Source organism: Eriocheir sinensis, chromosome 16 (assembly GCF_024679095.1).
Source record: "Eriocheir sinensis breed Jianghai 21 chromosome 16, ASM2467909v1, whole genome shotgun sequence".
NCBI classification, from domain to species: Eukaryota; Metazoa; Arthropoda; class Malacostraca; order Decapoda; family Varunidae; genus Eriocheir; species Eriocheir sinensis.
In genome coordinates, this window is record NC_066524.1 from 8,643,900 (window position 1) to 8,666,748 (window position 22,849).

Below are 22,849 nucleotides of genomic sequence, written 5' to 3' on the forward strand. Positions count from 1 at the left end.
TTTTAATATCCATTTAAAAAAAAGGAGGCTGGTGTGGAGATGGGTAAGTATAACTATACCACAAAAACTGCATAAAAGTTTATTTCAAGTCTAACAATAATATAAAATAATAATGTAATGATACTATGTTATGATCAATAATAATAATCCTAATCCTTATAATAGTAACAGTAATAATAATAATAATGTGCATAGCCTATGGTCCATTTCATGTTAATCAGTATAGCGGGAATTTTTATAATTGTTCAACCTGTGCATTTTAGTTTGTGAATACGTGAAGGTCAAATGTTGTGATAGACATTTCAGCTAATTTTTTAATAATATATTGGGGAGGCAGTGGCTGAGTGGTTAGCGTGCCGGCGCTGTGTCTTGAGAGATCCAGGAAGGACGCGGGTTAGAATCCTGGCCGTCGCACAGCTGGGATTTTTCAGTCACCGCCGAGTGGGCCAAGACTACCCACATGCTGCCCTGAAGACCGCCGATCAACCCGGACTCTAGATTACCTCTCCAAAGAGAGCCTTAAAGATGAGCTCTGGGGGGCCGTATGAGCCAGAACAAGATGGTGCCACTTTAAAACACTCGCCTGTGCTACAATGGGCTGGGCCGACCATCAGGCCCCACCAGTGAAAAAGCCTAAAGGCGCAATAGGCCACAACAAAAAAAAATCCTTCAAAATCCCTAACAAACCGCTTGGCATTGATGATAATATACCATAACAAGAACACAAAAGACAAGCTTGTATCAAACAGAGTAGTCAGATCATACCCGAAGGATCTATGGCTCCTCAAATGCCTATAATTCATATCAGTTCAGGTACATTAAACGATCTGGCTGTGTAAGTGCAAATGAAGGGTATTTTAATAATTTCCTGCATGTAAATAACAATTAGTACTCAAAGTAACATGAAATAGTCAATACTGTCTGTTGATTGTGATCATACCTAGGCTGCTTTGAATACGACCCATGTTATAAATAAATCCACTAAACTTGCATACAAACACTGACAGAGCCAGACATTTTATGTACCTACAATGAGATAAATTATAGTTATTTGAAAGGTTGTAAATCGTTCGAGTATGATCCGACTACAGTTTGATACAAGCTTGTCTTTCGTGTGCTTGTATGTATAGTAGCACCATGAAACTAAAAAGATACCATGGTAGGAAGGAATGCACAACAAGGGAGGAGGGCGGTACCTCCCCCGAGACAATAAGAAAATAAAATGTGGGGACGGAGAAGGACTTTGCCCAAGCACTATCTGGATCTGGATACATGATGTGCAGGGCACCTGTACAGGTACATAACACGCATATTTGGACGGGAATAATAATAAAAAAAAAATAAATAAATAAAATAAAAAAAAATAAAGTATTTGGATCATTTTCAGGCCGATATAGAAAACATAGAGCCTATGCCCCCCCCCCCCCCAAAAAAAAACGAACCCTGCATACATTGATCCGTGCCTTGTTGCTCATTAGCTAGTGAATCAGTACCCCAAGCCCAAGGGGTACTGAGTGTAAATAGACAGGGACCCAGCCGCAATCGAGGATCCATGAATGTGGAGTGAATGTGTAGCTCAAAACTCAGACTAGGGGGGTACTTGTGGTCGCGGTGTCCAGCATGTATACAAATCATGATGAATGACACACATACACACACACACGAATAGAGGGGCGGGGCCCAACGTGTTAAGTCACGCCACAGGGCAGGGCGTGGGGGAGCAATGATCCTCCTCCTTCCCACCCACCGCCTCAATTGCACCGTCGCCGGCCACCCCCGCTCACACGCATTCGCACACACAGGTAAGGAGTCCTGTACACCGGCCCTTTTCCCAAACACTTGCATTGATTAATATATAACTTTCTAAAGGCACGTATCCATTAGTTTGAGAATTAAAGCTGATCATCCTTTATCACCCATTTTTGGAACACGATTCAGCTTCCTGATTGTTACATAATGGTTTTGTTGCCTACCGGTACCATTATTTACACGAAAATGTGCCCTCCTCTCAACTAAGAAGTGTGAAGATTTGTATGCAAAGCAATGGAACTTTTCTTTCTTTATGATCAACATCAATGAAATTTTATAATTCTTTTAGTTATGTCCATGTCAAGGAGTGCGGCGCGGGGTACTGTATAGCTTTAGCGGGCGGTCACCGTGCATCTCCTGAGAATGTGAGCCACCTTGATTCTGTTTTGTCACATGGTATAGAAGAATATAGATTCGGCTGAAAAAAAAAAAAAAAAAAAAAAAAAAAAAAAAAAAAAAAATAAAGTCAGCATCAAATCAATGTGTCCTAATGAAATGACCTGTTGAATGCTCCTGTGCAGTGATTTTTTTTTTTCAATGGGTGTGTTAGTGTGATCTTTTTGTTAGCATTCGCACAAAGAAAACCCTTCCTGTTGGATAGCGAGGAAACTGTGGGTAGAAAACTTACTCTAAAAAGATTACCAAAAAAAAGGGTGACACGTGCTGTACGATGTATTAAAATAGTTTGTGTTGAATAAACTAAAACTTGCTCGTCTCAACGGCTTCATAAGCATATAACAAACACTACAGAACAGCTCTCCTCTTCTGATTCAGGAATAACTATAAATGAACGAAGAGATCTGCGTGTGCATCACCTTGGGCGAATAACTTTTTTTTTTTTCGTTGGGGATATACCCCAAGGGTACTATTCAACATCTTTACCGGTAACTCTTATGTAACCCTCTCAGCTGATCAGCACCACGCTACTCCAAGCTAAGAGCAGCCAGGGGATAGTGAAAAAGTGAAGGGCACAGGGTATGTCTTGAAGAGAGATGTTGTTGATTTGTCCTCCCAGAGGAGGGCACGGGCTGGTGAGCCCGTCAGAGGATGTCATCAGTTTTCAGTTTATCAAGGAGGTGGGAATTTTGCCACCACCTCTGCCAGGGTGGAGTCTTGGGTGAGGCTCACTTGCTCTGCTGCTGCCTGGGGAGCCGTGGCGTCGTCCGGGTGGAGCTGTGGGCCAGGTGGGTGCAGTGGGGTGGTGAGGGGGCACTCCAGGATGTAGTGCAGCAGAGGTTTCCGGGTGGCTTGCCAGCAGTGGGGGCAGGGTGGGCTATCCTTGTTTGCCACCTCCTCATAGCAGGCAAACCCGAGTCTGAGGCGGCGGATGGAGGCGAGGATGGTGTTGAGTGTGGTGTGGGGGAGCTGTATAACAGGCTTGTGGTGAGTGGCAGTGCTGTACCACGAGGCAGAGGCAGAGCCCTGAACCAGAACGGCCTTGTGTTCTAGTCGGGTGAGTGAGAGGGCCGCCTGGGATGCCTTGTTCTTAATGTAGGACAGGCTGGGGGCAAGGGGAAAAGTGATCTGTGGAAGGGACCGAGCCATGGCAGCAGCACGGTCAGCCTTCTCGTTTCCTCTCAGACCAATGTGGCTTGGCACCCGGTCCTGGGTGATGTTCTTGCCCAGTGAGACAAGGTTGTTGGCTTCATGGAGGATGGTGGTTATGAGCCGAGTGTTGTCTCTGACGCTCTTCGCCTACAGGACCTTGAGGGCTGACAGAGAGTCGGAGTGGATGATAATGGTGGTGTTCATGTAGGCAGTGGCGTGACGCAGGGCACAGAGGATGGCTGCCAATTCTGCCTGCAGGATGGAGACTTGCGGTGGTAGGCGCCACAGTCCTGTCTGGGTTCCGCACACAAAGGCAGCCCCCACAGACCCATCGGCGCCTAGCGAGCCATCGGTGTAGTAGTGGCTGGCAGTCCCGTCGGCCATGGAAGCCACGCACTGCAAAGCCTCTTGGTGGAGGGTGATGGGGTGAGAGGCCCTAGGAGCTGAGGTGGTAGGGAGGCTCATCTGGAGTGGACCAGGAACCCAGGGTGGAGGGGAGTGGTAGCCAGGGTGTGGCAAGTCTGAGCCACTGCAGACAAGCCTCTCCACTTCCAAGTGACGGACTGTGTTGGCGGCATCATGTATCCAGTCCCCGTCTGGAGTGGCTTGTGGTGGTCTCTGGAAGGCATGAAGCAGCTGTGTGGAGATTGTGCCGTGTGGTTGCTGCTTCATGAACTTCCCAACTACAGTGGATGTTCGGGCCAGGATGCAGTGGTGGAGTGATGGGAAGCCACTTTCCAGGCGAAGGTTTGTCAGGCGAGTCCATGGCGGGGCTCTTAGGATGACCTGGAGAGCGTCATTTTGTGCCACCTCTAGCTTCTTTGTGAGTGCAGGGGAGAGCGAACACAGGCAAGGAGCGCAGTAGTCTATGATGGACTGTATGGCGTATGTGGAAAAGGCGCGTAAGACACGATAGGTTGCCCCCATGTTTTGTTTGGACAGAGCTTGCAGGATGTTGGTGCGAGTTGCGATGCGCTCTCTTAGATAGCGTACGTGAGTGCTGAACCGAAGGTGACTATCCAGCCAGACACCCATGTACTGGTGGGTGGTAGTGTAGGTGAGGTCCTGGGTTGCTATTTGGAGGGGCCTTTCAGGGGGACCTTGGACTTCTCAAAGTTGATCTTGAGCCCTAGTTCTGTGCACTTCCTGTTGAGCTGGTTGAGGGCGTGTGGAACTTGATGGAGACAGGTTCGGTGGTTCAGGACTAGGGTAAGGTCGTCAGCATAGCAGAGGAGTTTAGCCCCCTCTCCATAGTCAACGCTCATCAGCTCCTCCATGAGAACGTTTTACAGGAAGGGGCTGAGGATACTGCCTTGAGGTGTACCATTGACATGGTCGAAGCACCTCGAAACACGCCCCTGGAAGCGGACTTGCCCTCCGTGGCCATGGAGAAACTCTCTCAGCCATGCAAGGAGTTTTCCCCCGATCCCCTTGCAAACAAGGGCAGAGAGGATTGCCAGAGGAGAGGCTAGCTTGAATGCTTTCTCCAAGTCCAGGAAGACAGCAATACCCCGGCCTCTTCGCATGTGGGTGAGGAGGGTGACTACGCAGTCAGTGGCACCTCTTTGTGGAAGGTATGCAAAGAGGGATGGGTGGAGGTCAGCTGTTCGCCACTGTAGGCGATGGAGTGCCATACGTTCTGCTGTCTTCCCTAAACAGCTGAGCAGTGAGATTGGGCGCAAGGAGCCGGGATCTTTGGGTTTTGGGATGGGATGAATCACTGCTGTCTTCCAGGCTTGGGGGATGCGGCTTTCTGACCAGGAGAGGTTGATAAGGTGTCGTATGGTGCTCTTGCCCTCTGAGCCAGCATGTCTCGGCATGGAATAGGAGATTCCATCTGCTCCCGGAGCTGTGTCGCCACCACGTTTGAGGCAGCCCTTCAGTTCCTGCATGGTGAAGGGAACGTCAGCTGCATCAGGAGTTGTGCAGGCTTCCTCCACAAAAGCTGCCCTTCCTGGTGCCAGAAGTTCCTGCATCTCCCTGGTGGTATGTGGGAGTTGGTGGGGCAAAGTGCGGTCTGCAAAGCTGGCTCCTAGTCGCTCGGCTTCTTCTTATGGGTTAGGGTGAGTTGGTGGACAAGGGGGGCGAGGGCGAGGGCGAGAGACAGAGCGTAGTTTGGTCCACATCTCCCCCAGGGTGGAGTGTGCATCCAGACCCAGGCACCACTGGAGCCAGGCCTATTCTCGCAATCGCCGCATGGTGATGCAAGCGTGTTTGGCGACAGCCTGCAAGTAACGCCTATTGGGGGAGGTGGGGCGTTTGCGGTAGGTTTTCCTAGCTGTATTGAGGCGGAGGTTGAGCTCCCGCACTCGTTCACCATAGATCCAGTGATCTCTGTGGAAGGTGCCTGAGAGCCTCATTAGTGGTATGGCCTTGCTGGCAGCCTGTTGGAAGGCGTGCGTTACGTGGCTCTCTAGCACCTCCAGGTCGGTAGTGGCAGGTGGAGTTGCAAGTGCCCTTTCCTAGGCAGAGGTGAAGGCGTTCCAGTCAGCTCGCTTGATGTTGAAGCGTGGAGGAGGCAGCTGGGGTTGGGGCAAGTTGTCTAAGGCTAGGTGAGTGGTGACGCCAAAGTGATCGCTGGTGATGGTGGGGGTGGACAGACCAGGAGGCCACAGGTCGTAAGGGTGTGGAGATGAAGGAGAGGTCGAGTCGCCTGCCCCTGATGTGAGTTGGCTGAGAGGTGTCGTTCAGTAGAGCTACTCCTCGTGCTTCTTCCAGCAGCTCTGCGATGTGTCGGCCTGCTGTGTTGGGTGGAGAGGGAGACTCTAGGTGAGGGTGGTGGCCGTTGAAGTCTCCCCCTATGAAGGTTGGTTCTTCGCTGGCTGCTGTGAAGAGTTCTCCCAATTCAGGTGTAGACTGAGGTGGCGCATAGATGTTGAAGAGGGTTAGTGGAGTCGAGTGCAGCTGAATGACCACCCCTTGGACTTCCACCCGGTCGCCGCAGTGAGGTGGTGTTGCTAGCTCCTGGCATGCTATGTGGTGTCGTACAAGAATGGCACACCCACGAGAGGCCCCATTTATTCTGGGCAGTAGAAAGGATTTGTAGCCTGGAATTTTGAAGGAGGTTTTGGGCAAGAGCAGTGTTTCCTGGAGCATGAAGACATCGATGTTTTCCAGTTTCCATCAGTGTTGGTAGCTTGGAGTAGGCTCCAAGGCAGTTCCATTGAAGGATGGTGATGCCTTGGGTTTTGTTTCTTGGGTTGGGGTCTGGGGTCCTGGTGCAGGCTGGCTGAGTGGGCGGTGAGGTGTCTTGTAGGTGCGTGGAAGGGAGGATGACTCTATGCGGACTCTCATCACCCGGAAGGTGATGGCTTCTGGAGCTGTCGAGAGCGCTTGGAGATTAGCGTCTTCATTGCGTTCGTCACCGTCTTCTCCATGGCCTTTTCCAGGGTGTCCTGATCCACATCTTTCCCTAAGAGTTGGGCAATGCTGGTGGCTACTCCCAGGGCCAGTTGCTTCCCAAACTCTTTGAGGTCTGCTGTTGTGAACAGAGGCTCCTGAGGTGGAAGAGGCAGGGGTGCTGTGGCAGACGGTGTTGCTGGAGTGTATGTCAATGGTGTGGGTTGTGTTGGAGGAGGCAGAGGTGGCGTAGGCATCAGAGTCGTTGCAGTCGGTAGTTGGGGGATGTCGGCCTGGGTTGGAGGTGGTGGTGATGGGCAATGTGAGGACTGCTGTTGTCCCCACACAAAAGTGCCTGGAGGTGCTGGGTAAACTGTAGCTGTCTGCTGCTCCTTTACCCAGTTGACCTGGAGTTCCATGCCGTGGTGGATGTGTGACAGCCTTACTGGACAGGAAGGATTCCAGGCATGGTGGGGGCCTCCACAGTTTGGGCAGTGGTGCGTCACGTCCTCCTTGGCCTTGTAGCGGGTGAGACATCTCTGGGTGTCGTGCTGCCCACTGCATATACCGCATATTGGGTTCCTGCTGCAAGTCGTCTGGTAGTGTCCAAACTTCTGGCAGCGGTGGCATCGTAGGGGTTCTGGCACATAGGGGCGGAGGTAGAACGTTCCCCAGTTGCCTAGGGTGAGAGACGGGATTAGCAGGCCTCTCGGTTACCAGCGCTTGCCTTGTGTCCTCCTTGTGGCGTGAAGTCTGGCAGCGCACCGCTTCCTCTACCTGGGGATGGCGCTGGAGGATGGAGAGAGGGAGACGGAGCGGATATCCCATGACGATACCTTTGGTCACCTGGGTTTGTGGAGTGAGTTTTATCACCCTGATGGAGGCCCCGGGATCATTAGCTGTCTCCTCCAGGTGGCGAAAGCTGGTTTCGTCGAGCAGAATGAGGACTGAGCTTCCGTCTCGACCCATGCGGTTGTGTGTCTTGAGAGAGGGTTCCTTGTCCTCCAGGGCTGCCACGGCGTCGTAGCTGCAGGGGAAGTCGGCCTGTGCTGGTACCCTGAAAGCAGGATAGTTGGAGGTTGTTGGGGCTGAGGGGGCCACTGTCACTGTTGGAAGGGAAGGGGGAGTGGAGCGAGATGCAGGGTGGAAGGCATTTCCCTTCCGCTTGTTTTTGCGTGAGACTAGGGTGAAACCATCATCATCTTCCTTATTTAGGTCATGCTGGGTCTTGGTAGGGTTAGAGGGAAGGGCAGGGGTTGTCATAGGGGCCGAGGCTGTGGTGGCAGGGGTGGATACAGAGGCAGCCTCACAAGCGGTGGAGGTGGATGTGGATGCACGGCTGGCATCACAAGCAGTGGAAGTGGGTGCTAGGGCAGAACCACAAATGGTGGAGGTAGAAGCAGGGTTGGCATCACAAGCGGTGGGAGGGAGTGCAGGTGAGGGATCACTAGCGGTGGAGGTGGACCCGGAGGCAAGGGCGCCGTTACATGCGGCAGGCTTAACAGAGGCAACCTTCTCACCTGTGGTGTCCGTGTTTTCGTGAGTATGTGCAGCCTTGGGTCATCCTGGGGCAGGGGGGGCATCAGGAAGTCCTTTGGAGGGGCTGGAGTGGAAGTAGTAGTTGCTGGAAGCGGCAGACAAGGTGGAGGAACGGCGGAGAGAGAGAGAGAGAGAGAGAGAGAGAAAAAATTTTCACCTGTGAAACAGCAGCAAAAAAAAAAAAAAAAAAAAAAAAATACATGCATGGGGAATACAGAAACAAAACAATAGGCAGAGGTAGCACAAGCAAAATGCGAGGAGGAGCCAGACAGTCGCCTGAAGAGTGCGTTACAGTTCTCAGTGGCATCATATTGCACACCCGAGTTCTGAGCACCAGTGTGTAATGCTCCAAAACCAGCCCCTTCCCCGCCCCCCCCCCCCTCTCTCTCTCTCTCTCTCTCACACACACACACCACTCTGATAGATCAGTGGTAGAGCTCTGTGCTGCCAGGCTTCACGGTCTGGCAGGCGGAAGTTCGAGTCTTGTTCAGCTGCAGACCCTGGATTTTTTCACTGAGGAGCGGTTACTGTTCCTTGTTAAGCAAAGGGGATGGGGTGTGTGAAGGTTCCAGCAGTACCCAGAGATCAACTATGAACTTGCTCTGGTCTAGAAGAAACAGTCCAAGTGAATCAAGAATGAGTTCCCGTGGGCAGCATGAGCCAAGAATAAATGGCGCCACTATAAAAATTGCCTGCTCCATGATGGACTTGGGCCGACCACCATGCCCCTGAAGAAAACATACTGGCGCTATAGGCGAACACAAAAAAAAAAAAAAAAAAAAAAAAAAATATATATATATATATATATATATATATATATATATATATATATATATATATATATATATATATACACATTTTTTACGTCGCTGCCTGTTGCGCCGGTAGGCATATTCCTGGTGGGGCCTGATGGTCGGCCCAAGGCTTCTTTCAGGTGGGGCCTGATGGTCAGCCCAGCCCGTTCTGGCGCAGGCGAGTGTTTATAGTGGCGCCATCTTGCATTGGCTCATGCTGCCCCCCGGAACTCGTTCTTGATTCGCTTGGACGGCTTCCTCTAGAGTCTGGGTTGATGGGTGGTCTTCAGGACAGCATGTGGGTAGTTTTAAGCCACTCGGCGGTGACTGAAAAACCCGAGCGGTAGCGTGAGATTCAACCAGCGTCGTCCATCACGCTGGTGAATGTGGGCCCAGTACGCTACCACTTCCTCCACCGCCGAAATATATATATATATATATATATATAAATATAGATATATATATATATATATATATATATATATATATATATCTAATATCTATATATACAGTACCCTCTCGAGTTTCACGCTATCCAAGTTTCGCGATCCTCGAATTTAGCGCTTAGTCCTAAATTCTTACCATCATGACTTTCGCGCATTACCGCCACGAGTTTCACATTGCTTTGAAAGGCGGTGTAACCATTGGGGCTATGGACAACCGTGGTTGCCCGTATGCCCAACCAGGAGCGAGTTGTTGGTTGTCCTTATGAATGGAAAACGGTTGTGAGTACGAGCGTGGGTACCTGGGTACCAAATGGCTGCATGTAAACAAACAGACGATGACAGTGGCTGAGGAGTGAGGAGCAGTGGAAGATGGCCCATCAAGAGACTTGTAAAATGGACTGGCTGAGCTGCTTTGCTTACTACTTGATTAACAAGATAAGAGAACACCCCGTGCTGTGGAACCACAGTCCAATCTCAAGTCTATGAAAATTGTAGATCTCCCAGTGTTGTTTTCCTTTTCTTCTTCTTTTGACCTGTAATGCATGGCAGTGACGGTGAAAAGTAATAGTGAAAAATTGCAAAAGGGCATAGAAAAGCAAAATCAGGGAAAGAAAAGGATAGAAAAACAACTAAGTTTAAGGTGAAGTGTATAAGTGCGCATTGTTAAGTAACTAAGGGCCGCTTTCACAGTCACTTTGTTTGTTTTGATCGTTACCAATGGCGGTGATCGCCACCTAGTATTTCACGTGAAACTGGTTGATGAGGTCGTGGCGGCTGCAGACGAAGCGAGAGGTGTTGAGAGTAAGTGGTAAGTGCGGGGCTAGGCTAACCCCGCAGCTGCCACTACCCGATCGGCCAGTTTCACGTGGAAATATCATAGCGGCGATCGCTGCCATTGGTAACGATCAAAACAAACAAAATGACTGTGAAAGCGGCCCTAAGTGCATGTTGTGAAGTATAAAAGTGTGGAGAAGGAGGACCTAAGAAGCAATACACAGCGTTACAGGTCAAAAGAAGAAGAAGGTCCACTACACTGGCCGGTGTTGCGAGAAATATCTCCCCGATGAAATTAGTCATTCTGCTGTCCACCATGCATGCGCACTGTGGGAATACACAGCATTAAAAGTACTAATTTGCCTGGTTTTGTTCTAGTCTGTCCGCTTGTGATCTTTGTGAGCACTGAGAGAAATATGGAAACAGTAAACACATTGAACCTCTCTGCGAGCTATTTTGCATTGGCAGCAGCGGTTTACGTTCAATAGGCATTGAAAAGTCGTTATGATATTAGTGATTTCATGACTTTTAACAGAAAGAGTTAGCAGATTATTTCATAACACACAGAAAACTACCAGAAAAATATAGGGTTGTCCAACTGTCGCACAGGTGACTGCAAGCGACCGCCCTTACTTTAGCAGACGACACCACGTGGATCACAATTGTGTATTCATAACTGCCAGCCAATTGTAAGGCAGCCGCCTTCAACTGCAGCTTAAAAACAATCTGTTCTTACTTCCCATTTTCTGCCTATTAACGAGGTACGTATTTTGAGATAACAAGGGAGCAAAGTAAAAAAAATTGTGATAACAAGAGAGTAAAGTCGGAAAAAGTCATTATTTTCCACGGGTCGGAACCAATAAGCGCTTTAACATGGTTTTCAATACCTTGAGTTTCGCGATCCTCGAGTTTAGCGCCATACCTTCGGAATGAAGCAAGCGCAAAACTCGAGAGGGTGCTGTATATATATATATACAGGGGGGTCGCCTGATATGCGAACTTGGGATATGCGAACCACCTCATATGCGACCTCCTTCCTCCCTCCCTCCCCCCCTTGGGGGGTGGAGCACGTGGGAGCGGTGACTTGACTCGGTAGTAAGAGAAAAGTTTTTTTTCATTCATGTTCCCGACTTCGCTAACATCCATTTCCTACCAAATAATGAACTTGCTGTTACTCACTTCCCGAAGGAAGGGAAATAAACAATGGCGCAATCTGGCAACTCTACTCTGTGAGACGGCTCCACGTGTTCTCTTCATCAGTACGTCTAAAGCAGCCATTGCTCTCACAAGCTGTGTCTGTGCTGTGTGCAAGCTAGCCTGTGGGCTATTGTTGTTGCTGTTGTTGTTATTATGGCGCCTCCAAAGAACTCGAAAAAGCAGTTTATTACATTGGAAACTAAGTTAAAAAAATGTGGCTGACCGCCCATATACCATTATTTACATGCTTTTTAAGGTTCCTAATATGCGAATTTGCGATATATATAGGCTTTGAACCGCCCATATTCTCGGATTTTAGACGTCCCCCCTGTATATATATATATATATATATATATATATAGATATATATATATATATATATATATATATATATATATATATATATATATATATATATATATATAATTTGCTGGTGATAACGAGCTCAGCTCGTGATCAAGCCACGAGTGAATTACACACACACTGGGCATTTGATATGGGTGGGAAATTTTCCCCTTAAATACTCGCCCTCCATATAAAATTATATTATCAAATATTTTTTGTATGGTTTACAAGTATAGAATTATATGTATTTCATTTTCTTTTTGTTCATGGTGGCCTGTGCAACCATTATGCAGATGGATGTATCCTCCAGATTTTGTCAACTATATGTAGGTGTGTAGATTTGGCACCCAAAGTATAGTGTAACAGTTTAAAATCTCTCTCTCTCTCTCGACTCGAGATTGGAAAGTGCTCTCTTCTTTAGTCTTATCAGTGGAGGACTAAGGCTGGGGTGGCGTAACACCTTTCTGGTACACATTAAGCAACCAGCTGAGTATTAAGTACTGCCCGCCACATAACGATGGTAACAATTTTTTGAGCATTCATTTATAATCAGATGGCCTATAATTAATTATCTCTCTCTCTCTCTGACGTCCTCCCTCCCTTGCAGCATGTCCGACAAACAGCCCGCCGCCCCACTCAAGGCCGAGGCTCCTGCCTGCCCCGAGACCAACACGGCCCTGCAGCACTGGTGAGACACACACACACACACACACACACACACACACACACACACACACACACACTTTTAGAGTTAATTTATTAGTCTCACTATACAATAAAAAAAACTTTGCTTATTACACACACACACACACACACACACGTTACGAGCAGTGCGATCCAGCCACACAACCAGTCCCACCACCACCACCGCACCCATCTGAGTGACACCCTTTCGTCACCGAACACATGAATCATCAACCTGTGGCCTGGCCAAGGCTTAATTGCCGCCTTCCATTACAGAATCTCCTGACCTGTTTTCTTATTTTGTGCCTCAGTAATGCAACACCGTTATGTGAGAAAATATGTGTTCTTTGCAACTCACATGACGGGGAAAATGCATTAGTAGTAGCAGCAGCAGCAGCAGTAGTAGTAGTAGTAGTAGTAGTAGTAGTAGTAGTAGTAGAAGTAGAAGTAGAAGTAGTAGTAGTAGTAGTAGTAGTAGTAGTAGTATAAAAAAAATTATAGTAGTAGTAGTAGTAGTAACAGTATTAGTAGTAATAATAGTAGTAGTAGTAGTAGTAGTAACAGTATTAGTATGTAGCAAATCTATGGTAGTAGTAACTTAAAACCATGAATGACGGGGTTTCAGTGTTAAGGGGAGAGGGAAGGAGGGCACCCCTCATTACAAGGTGTTTATGGTATGTTGCGTGCCCTTGGTAGCTGTACGCCCAGGGCCGCCGGATGCTACGATCCCTGATTTTCCATCCCTCTTTGGTTAAAACATTTTCAATCACCTGATTTCAATTAGTTTATTTTTGTTCAAAGAACAATATGTCATAAGGAGCTCATCCTAACTAATCCTTTAACAAAAAATTCAGATTCATTAACTTTCTCCTTTCAAACACTCAAGAATTATTTTATTAGAAAATTTCCCCTTGGTATACAGGGAGAAGAGGAGCAAAATTACTACTGATTTGTGTATTCATGAACATGTACTCAGATGTATTTATATTTTAAGCGATACTTTGCCAGAGAATTAGCCCAATAGTTGAGCACAAACAGATTTTCATTTCTGGTCAAATATATTCCGGAAGGACGATTGAGTGGGTAGTCTACATCAATGATGCAAATGACTCTTCTGCAAGAATCAAATACCTGAAAGTAAAAAATATATAAATTAAACTCAAACAAAAGATAACTTGAAATAATTGAATTATTAAGCCAGTATGCAAATCTGTAAAATAAACTAGCATAATTGTGTCCTAAGATTTTACTATGCCAGGCATTATACACCACTAATTACTGGTCTCTGAAGGGACACTGAATAGCTTGTATACTCATACATACACATTTTTCAGGATTAATTTACACCAACAAAACTGAAAACTTCATTAATATTAAGAACTCTGGCAAATTTCAGTGTTTTTAGCTAACCTGGATTCTGTGATTGCGACTGTCAGCAAGATAAATGTTGCCATCAGGGTCACAAGTGATTCCCGAGGGATCTACCATACACCCGGGAGATGTTCCTGTGCTGCCAAATGTATTCAGCAAACATCCGGTGGTGTAGTTCACTTCATACACACAGTTCAACCCTGGAAGTCCAATTACTGATAAAACTATTCCTTTACTGATGCATTATTCGTAAACCTGGAAGGTGCCTAATCAACTCCCCTTTTTATGAGAGGTAAGATATGAAAGTGACCTGTAATCTGTTCAAATATGTGTTTCTTTGGCACTTTGGCAGCATTTGTTAGGACTTTCCTGATTAGCTGGATCCCTCTCTTGCTGTCATGAATGTAGCTGTCAGTTACTCATGCTCCTGTGATACTTGTTTCTATACATATTTATGTAATCTCACCTCATGCAAGATTGACAATTTTGGTTTTCATTAATAGTCTCAGCGGTGATTGTAAAACAGCAACTGTCATTGCCATTACCATTTGCCAGAGCTATTGAATCAGGTAAAATAAACCATTTTACCTTAGAAAGAAAATTCCCAAGCATAAAATGGTGTAACCAAATTATGGATAAATTGCAATATAAGTAAAAATTGATTATCTTTAAGAGCATTGTTCCCTTTAACATTCTTGGCCTTTTCTGGACTTAAAATCTCTCACCTCATGCTAAATCTGATTCCTCAAGGTTAGGCATTATGCATTGTCTTTTCCTTCACATATTCTACCAAAATGCCCTTGTATGAAGGATGCATCTCATGTGTGTGTGTGGAGGGACCATTGGTGTCTCGATAATACAAGGCCTGACAGCTTGCTGGATTCTTTGCCGATGAGTCATCCAAGTAAGGTGGAGTGTGTCCCGCGCTGTCCAACTAAAATGTTATTTTTTGTGTGTTTTAATGCATATTTTTGTGTTAAATATATTTTTTCTGTGATAAATAAAGGTTTTCAAACATCAATATCTTCTAAACATCATCAAATTCCTCCACCCCTATATTATTATAGACAACTCAAGTCACCTGCTATCTGGCAACTACAAGTTACATGGAGGTACTATAGAGCAGTGCTGTCCAAACTTGTTCGCCTGTTGTACCCTTTATTACCTTCTTCTACTGTTACGTACTCCCCATGGCTGATTAAACTCAATAATATTATATTATATTATATTTAGGTACACGTACATTATGCGTCCTTCCTAGGTACCCGTCAGGGGCCGTCCATCCCTCCCTTTCTCTTTTCATTCACAGAACATGGGAAGTTTCTGCTGTGTATGTGTGTGTATATGTGCATGTGTCTGTTCTTCGTCTTTTCACGTCCTTTGATCTATGCTGCATATATCCCCAGGGGTATGTGGAACCCAGTTTGGACAACACTGCAGAGTGGTGAATCTCAGTCTCACATTTTGAAGACATATATAATAAACGTAAACTATTTCATTGCTATTATACGATTATATCTTCTTAAAAAATATAACAACAAAATGTACCATGTTAACACTGAGTTCCATGTGGCCATTATATGAGTAAATAATTTGTCCCAGGGACGAGATGGTAGAAAGAGGACTGTAGCAGCCCCCTCACTTGTAGTTGCCAGATAGCAGGGGACTGAGTTGCCTAGTATCAGGATGGAGGATCGGCTTGTTGAATATAGTAGTAATTGTAACCAGGGGTGTGGAGTCGGATTTTCAAAACTCCGACTCCGACTCCAGTAAATTTAAATGTTGCGACTCCGACTCCGACTCTGACTCCAGTAAATTTAAATGTTGCGACTCCGACTCCGACTCTGACTCCAGTAAATTTGAAGGTTGCGACTCCGACTCCGACTCCGACTCCAGGAAATTTGAAGGTTGCGACTCCGACTCCGACTCCGACTCCAGTAAATTTGAAGGTTGCGACTCCGACTCCAGGAAATTTGAAGGTTGCGACTCCGACTCCGACTCCGACTCCAGTAAATTTGAAGGTTGCGACTCCGACTCCGACTCCGACTCCAGGAAATTTGAAGGTTGCGACTCCGACTCCGACTCCGACTCCAGTAAATTTAAATGTTGCGACTCCGACTCCGACTCCGACTCCAGTAAATTTAAATGTTGCGACTCCGACTCCGACTCCGACTCCAGTAAATTTTAAGGTTGCGACTCCGACTCCGACTCCGACTCCAGTAAATTTAAATGTTGCGACTCCGACTCCGACTCTGACTCCAGTAAATTTAAATGTTGCGACCGACTCGACTCGACTCCAGTAAATTTAAATGTTGCGACTCCGACTCCGACTCCGACTCCAGTAAATTTAAATGTTGCGACTCCGACTCCGACTCCAGTAAATTTAAATGTTGCGACTCCGACTCCGACTCCAGTAAATTTAAATGTTGCGACTCCGACTCCGACTCCAGTAAATTTAAATGTTGCGACTCCGACTCTGACTCCAGTAAATTTAAATGTTGCGACTCCGACTCCGACTCCGACTCCGACTCCAGTAAATTTAAATGTTGCGACTCGACTCAACTCCAGTAAATTTAAATGTTGCGACTCGACTCCGACTCCAGTAAATTTAAATGTTGCGACTCCGACTCGACTCGACTCCAGTAAATTTAAATGTTGCGACTCGACCGACTCTGACTCCAGTAAATTTAAATGTTGCGACGACTCTGACTCCAGTAAATTTAAATGTTGCAACTCCGACTCCGACTCCAGTAAATTTAAATGTTGCGACTCGACTCGACTCGACTCCAGGAAATTTAAATGTTGCGACTCCGACTCTGACTCCAGGAAATTTAAATGTTGTGACTCGACTCCGACTCCAGTAAATTTAAATGTTGCGACTCGACTCGACTCCAGTAAATTTAAATGTTGCGACTCGACTCCGACTCCAGTAAATTTAAATGTTGCGACGACTCCGACTCCAGTAAATTTAAATGTTGCGACTCGACTCCGACTCCAGTAAATTTGAAGGTTGCGACTCGACTCGACTCCAGGAAATTTAAATGTTGCTCGACTCCGACTCCAGGAAATTTGAAGGTTCGACTCCGACTCGACTCCGTTTTTTTTTTTTTACAGTATGATATATATATATATATATATATATATATATATATATATATATATATATATATATATATATATATATTATATATATATATATACACTCAACCCTCGATTTGCCGTACCTCCATGTGGGGGAGTTCGTATTTGCCGGACAAGAGTCCGGGGGGGAAAAAAAAAACAATTAAAAAGTCCGGGACAAGTCGATTTCAAACTACCGCGCCAGACAAAGTTCGCAAATCGGGCACTAGATGGCAGCGCGGGCGGACATACACGTCTAGTACTGGACTGTACACAAGTCTGCCGCGTCACACGAGTGTTGTGCTTACAGTACAGTACCTGTATATAGTATATGTATGTTGTATATGTGCATGTTGTAGAAGGTAATATATTATATTACAGGACAGTATAGGACAGCTATGCGAGGTGTAGTCCGGGGGTAGGTTGTGTTTCACGGACAGAGAGAGGGTAAAGTCCGCAAGGGTAGACCCCGGACATTTTCCATTGCCGGACATTTGCCATTCCGGACAAGCCTTCCCCTTTTAGTCCGGAAAATCGAGGGTTGAGTTTATATACATATATATATATATATATATATATATATATATATATATATATATATATATATATATATATATATATATTTTTACCATCCTTGGATATCACTTAGCAATTATCCTCCATGATAGAATTAAATATACACATTAGCTCATGCAAAACACCATAAAATATGGCAAAAGGGATACCTGTACTATCTGTTGTCAGGGTGGTTGTTGCGGCATGTACCGCCCTCCTTCCTTAAGGTATATCCTCAAGAAAATACAAAATAAAAAGCATGAAAAAATATTAAAAATACCAATATTCCCGCAGACTGTTTGATTGGACATATCTTCCAAAACGTCAATTTCTCCCAATTTGTAAGAATCTCCATGAAGTGAAATCTTTACTAAAAAAATTAGCACGTAAAGGAGTCGGAGTCGCTCATATTTTTACCGACTCCGACTCCGACTCCGACTCCGACTCTGACTCCAATTCCGACTCCGACTCCGACTCCGACTCCGACTCTGACTCCAATTCCGACTCCGACTCCGACTCTGACTCCAATTCCGACTCCGACTCCGACTCTGACTCCAATTCCGACTCCGACTCCGACTCTGACTCCAATTCCGACTCCGACTCCGACTCCGGCCAAAAGTAGCCGACTCCTCGACTCCGACTCCACACCCCTGATTGTAACGACAGCGTTATGTCAAAAAGAGATATTTAGAAACTGTGACAAATCAAACTAATAGGAGTACCCAGTTACGACTGTCAATTTATTTATATATTTTTTTGTGTGAAAATTTCTCCCTCTCCTTATACTATATCTTATTTAATTCCTCTTTTTTATGTCTAATTTGATAATGTTTATAAGATGTTAATGTTGGAAAACCTTCATTTATCACAGATTTTTTTTTCACAGATATGCATAAAAAAAAAAAAAAAAAAAAAAAAAAAAAAATTTGGAGAGTGTGGGACACTCTTGGTCTTACTTGGATGACTCATAATTTGAGCTGCCGGGCCTTGTATTATCAAGACGGCAATGGTGTGCACACAGTCCTTTGAGACAAAGTAGAGTCACAAGCTTTTAGTCTCATCACCTCCACTCTTAGAAAAAGTCTTCTACTCTGCCACAAGGTTGCCTCTCATCCTATCTTCTACAACTTTTCATGCTTACTGTTCTGAACTGTTAACTGCAGCTCTGCTGCACAATACTTTATACTATAGCTCACCTCTTTATTGTTGAAATCTCTTATGCAAGAGTTAACCAGCATTCTTTTATCTTTATTTATTGTTACACTCTGGAACAGCCATCCTTCATCTGTATTTCCTCCTTCCTAATACTTATAATGCTTACAAGGAGTGAGCATCAAGATCTCTGAACAAATCTATGACATTTTCCTCTTTGAGTGAACAGTGCTTAACACTTTCACGCACACCCACCCATCTGATTTTCTCGTCCAAAACGTACACCTAACTGGCTACATTGAGCGTGCAGTATAATTTTTTCAAAACTCGCTTATCGAATCTTTTGCTCAGTTCACTTTAATGAAACTACATACATTCCACTGTAAATTGTGAGCTCTTTCATATGGAAAGAAAAAAAAATAATGTTTGTTTTATATTTTACCGAGATATTGTGAGTTGAAGTGACTCGAACTGATTTCTGAAATAAAAAAACTCACATTTTCACATAGGAGTAAAAATATAACAAATTGTGTTCTATAACAAAAGAAGCGGACATTTATGAGCTAATTAGCGCAACAAACAGAATTTTGATACACCAATTATAACGGTCATAAAAAATAATTTTTTTTTTTTCAAAAAATGTTCACTTTTTCCCACTTATCTCCATAACTGTTATAGTTTTTTATGGTTTCATCTTAAAGAACAGATCATTACCTATATAATGGAAGTTTCAGATTTCTTATATGACGTATAGTTGATGAGTTAGGCTTTAAAGAATAAAAATATTGAGCCCTGCCCCCCACCACACACTAACAAGTCCGCGACCGCTAGAGAGAGTCAACTTTAAAGATTTTCTGTTTTTTCACCCAAGAAAATTTCTCGGCAAGAAGGGTCTATCAGCTTACCTCGAGCCGACATGTGCTAGCCTGTCTACAGACCAAGTATCACTCGTCAATGAGAATTACAGAATTTTTGGTGAATTTTTCTGTCCCCATGACGCGACAGTCGCGTCAATCTTAACCCTTTCATTGCTAAACGCTTGCAGCGGGCGTTAGGCATATTTGCTGGTGGTGCTAAACGCCCGCTGCGACCTCCACCCGCACTCAAATCTCCCGCATATGAGAGTGTTCCAACACTAATTCTCACAACACAGGATTGCCAATTGAGTGGATTCTTCACTAAATTTGGTGGAAAATCATATCAGCCCAGCGCGGCAAATGTACGGACGAGTAACTGGTGGATGTTCTTGCTCAATATAGCGGCATTTTTGCATAGCTTCACCTATCACCTGACTGATTCTTTGACCAAATAGTTGTAAATATTGCAGTTGGCAATACTCCCTTGCCAAAATCTGAAGAAAAGATGTCCGCAGTTCCCTCAATACGGCTGATCATCCCGCACGCACTGACGTAAGTGTTAACATTCAACACTCCCTGAACGTGCATGTATGTTCGCAAGAGAGGCATACATAACCGACTCCTATAGATCTGGGCCTCCTCTTTCCAATGGTGTTTTTGGTTTTTAGCAGGCGCGCTCCCCGAGTGCGCCTGAGGGGATAGTCTCGTTGCGAGCGCTTAGCAATTAAAAGGTTAAGCCGTGCTTTTTGACCAGACAATTATAGTGACACGCATGTCGCATCCACGTGCACGAAAGTGTTAATGAGCCACCCCTTTTTTTTTTGCCTTTATTATAAAAATAAGGAGTAAGACCTGTCAAAAGCTACCAAGGCTCTTGAGGAATACTTAGTTTGAATGGGCTATAGTACTAATAACTCTGAAACAACACATACTGCAAATTAAAATATTATGACATAAGAACTGGAACATAAGAACATAATCAGCAAATGGCTGGTAGTCATGTTTTAATACAAGTCCCTTAACAGTTAAGAGAGGTGGTCTGCTAACAATGACAACATGGTACTCACCTAAATCTCCCACATAAACCTTGTCCTTGTAGCATGCCATGAACCTGGGCTTGCTGAGCTCCGCTTGGAGAGGCTGGAGACCTAGTGATACTCTTACTCTTGACAACTCATACTCCAGCTCAGGGCACAGGGTGACAATGACTAATGTGCCAGGGTAAGCTGTTTCCACTGTCATCAGCTTTCCGTCTTCAGACAAACACAGTCCTACAAAAGAATGATAAATAACAATGTTGCTATTGGCTGGCGCCATTATAATCCCCCTATGCCTGAACAAGATGGAGGAGATTCATATCTTTCAACCACATTTATGGTTCCCTACAATATAATGTGGGCAGCATAAGTAAGGGATGGTGCTACTATACATATTTTCAGCCACATGGCTGCATATCCATCAATAAACTACTACTCATTATTATTGCTGTTGCTGCTGTTTATTATTATTATTATTATTATTATTATTATTATTATTATTATTATTATTGTTATTATTATTATCATCCTCTTTAGATGTGTGTTAGAAAAATTCTTGGCTCAGTATTCTGCACAGTAAATATATGATTAAATAAATTACTAAAAAATCTCATTCTTCACTTACCATAAGGTTTCTGAAGGAGTTCTTTCCCTAATACCTTCAGATAATTTCCTTTAGCATCAAACACTGCTATGAAGTTGAAGCAGATGACAGCAATGGAGCCATCCTTGAGTTCTACCAAGGCGGAGGGCCGGCGGAATGACATGGATGGTCCAGCAAAGTTGATGGGACCTCCATTTTCATCAAGACGCAGCACACGGTCATTAAATGTGTCCGACACTAAGATGACCCCACTGCAATACAGCAAAATTACCATCATCAAACAATCGATCAATGGGGGCATACGCAGGGGGGAGTGTCGCCTCGCACACCCTACGACACCAAGCCAGGGGGTCCCTCCGGGCGAGTCTCCATGCAAGCCCCCTTCCCATCCTGAGTTCCTCCTGGCAGGATCTATTGACTTGTTCAAGCCACAAACTCTGTGGGCATCCCCTTGGCCTCCTCCACTCAGGATTGTCTCTTACAGAGACAGCCCGACGAGCAGGATCAGCTTATAGGTAACGTGCCACGGCCCGTATAGCCGGAGTTGGTGTTGATGGACTATGCAGCTAATATATGTCGAATCAGTCTCACGGAGAAGTCGCCGGTTTGACACAAAGTCATTCCAGTGATATCCCATGATTCTGCATTGACATTTATTACTAGAGGTATCAATCCGCCTCTCGAAGTCCCCATTTAGTGTTCTTGTCTTACAACCATAAAGTAAGACAGGGAGCACAAGGGACTTGAAGATCCGGATCTTTGTCCTTCTGCACAGGTATCGACAATGCCATATAGCCCATATACTCAGAAGGGTACTGTAGTTAGCATAGCATCTTACGTTTCATTTTTCATCTTAGTCATTCAGATCCTATCATTAGTTTGTCGTCTGTCAAGAGTGATAGAGACATTTGTATGGGAACCTATTGAGTCACTGAATTCATGATCCTACTCACTGTCTCTTCTCTGTTACACTGTAAATATGTAATGCGGGGAAACCCAGAACAATTGATCCTCTTAAATAATTAAGGTATTGACTGTGAATTAGGTGATGGTGCGGCAGGGCAGACATTCAGACAGACAGACGAACCAGTGATGGGTCAGCATTGCGTGGGTCTGACTCGTAGTGAAGGTGCCGAGGATGGTTAAGTTAGGTTTTTCTTTTACGGGGAACAACGAGGAGGAATTTTTCACCTAAGTCACGTGGGAGAGAGGAACAGCTGTCTCTGAACTCCTGAGTTAGCGGAACAGGCCAAGTATCTGTAACTACAACCACCATTCGGTATGCTAGTTTAGCCGGGAGCCACACCAGAGGGGGGGGAGTCGAGTTCGGGAAGGCGCTGAGAGCTGCCTATCAGTCAAGCCTCGCCTCTCCTCACGCCAGGTACGTGTGAAGTTAATTCCAACGTGATTATTTAGTGTGTTACAATGTTATTATTATACCTATAACGGTTAACTGGGTCAAGCCTTGCCTCTCCTCATGCCAGGTTCCCTACTAACTGGGCGGTTACCCCCTTGTTGGGCTTCCATGCCCACCCTCTGGTATCTTAGACCCGCACGAATGTCTCATCCCATGATTCACTCGGTAATAGAAAAGGATAATTTTTCTTGTTAGTGTCATTTGTATAATCCAATGCTTGTGGGGAATCATGACCACCTCCTTGGTGTCCTGAACCCCCAT

The 22,849-nt window shown here is 45.3% G+C and overlaps 1 protein-coding gene and 1 long non-coding RNA gene across 6 annotated transcripts in view; one reads left to right on the plus strand and one right to left on the minus strand.

Annotated features, from left to right (window-relative positions):
- Nucleotides 1–11,976: 11,976 nt before the first annotated feature.
- Nucleotides 11,977–16,093, plus strand: LOC126999234 (uncharacterized). Of its 2 annotated transcripts, XR_007753161.1 has the most exons (4): nt 11,977–12,479; nt 13,872–15,669; nt 15,712–15,795; nt 15,826–16,093. It is a non-coding gene; the product is annotated as an uncharacterized LOC126999234 (long non-coding RNA). The 2 variants fall into 2 exon arrangements; XR_007753160.1 differs by having other exon boundaries at nt 13,872–15,795.
- The window catches only part of LOC126999233 (uncharacterized), a 61,355-nt gene continuing 51,747 nt past the window's right edge, over nt 13,242–22,849 (minus strand). For all 4 annotated transcript variants that reach the window (XM_050861616.1, XM_050861618.1, XM_050861617.1 and 1 more), the window contains exons 15-18: nt 21,193–21,422; nt 20,598–20,801; nt 13,886–14,046; nt 13,242–13,606 (exon numbers count right to left, since the gene is read on the minus strand). In XM_050861616.1, the coding sequence (XP_050717573.1) occupies nt 13,448–13,606; nt 13,886–14,046; nt 20,598–20,801; nt 21,193–21,422 (754 nt within the window). In that variant the 3' untranslated portion in view covers nt 13,242–13,447. The remainder of the gene's footprint in view (nt 13,607–13,885; nt 14,047–20,597; nt 20,802–21,192; nt 21,423–22,849) is intronic.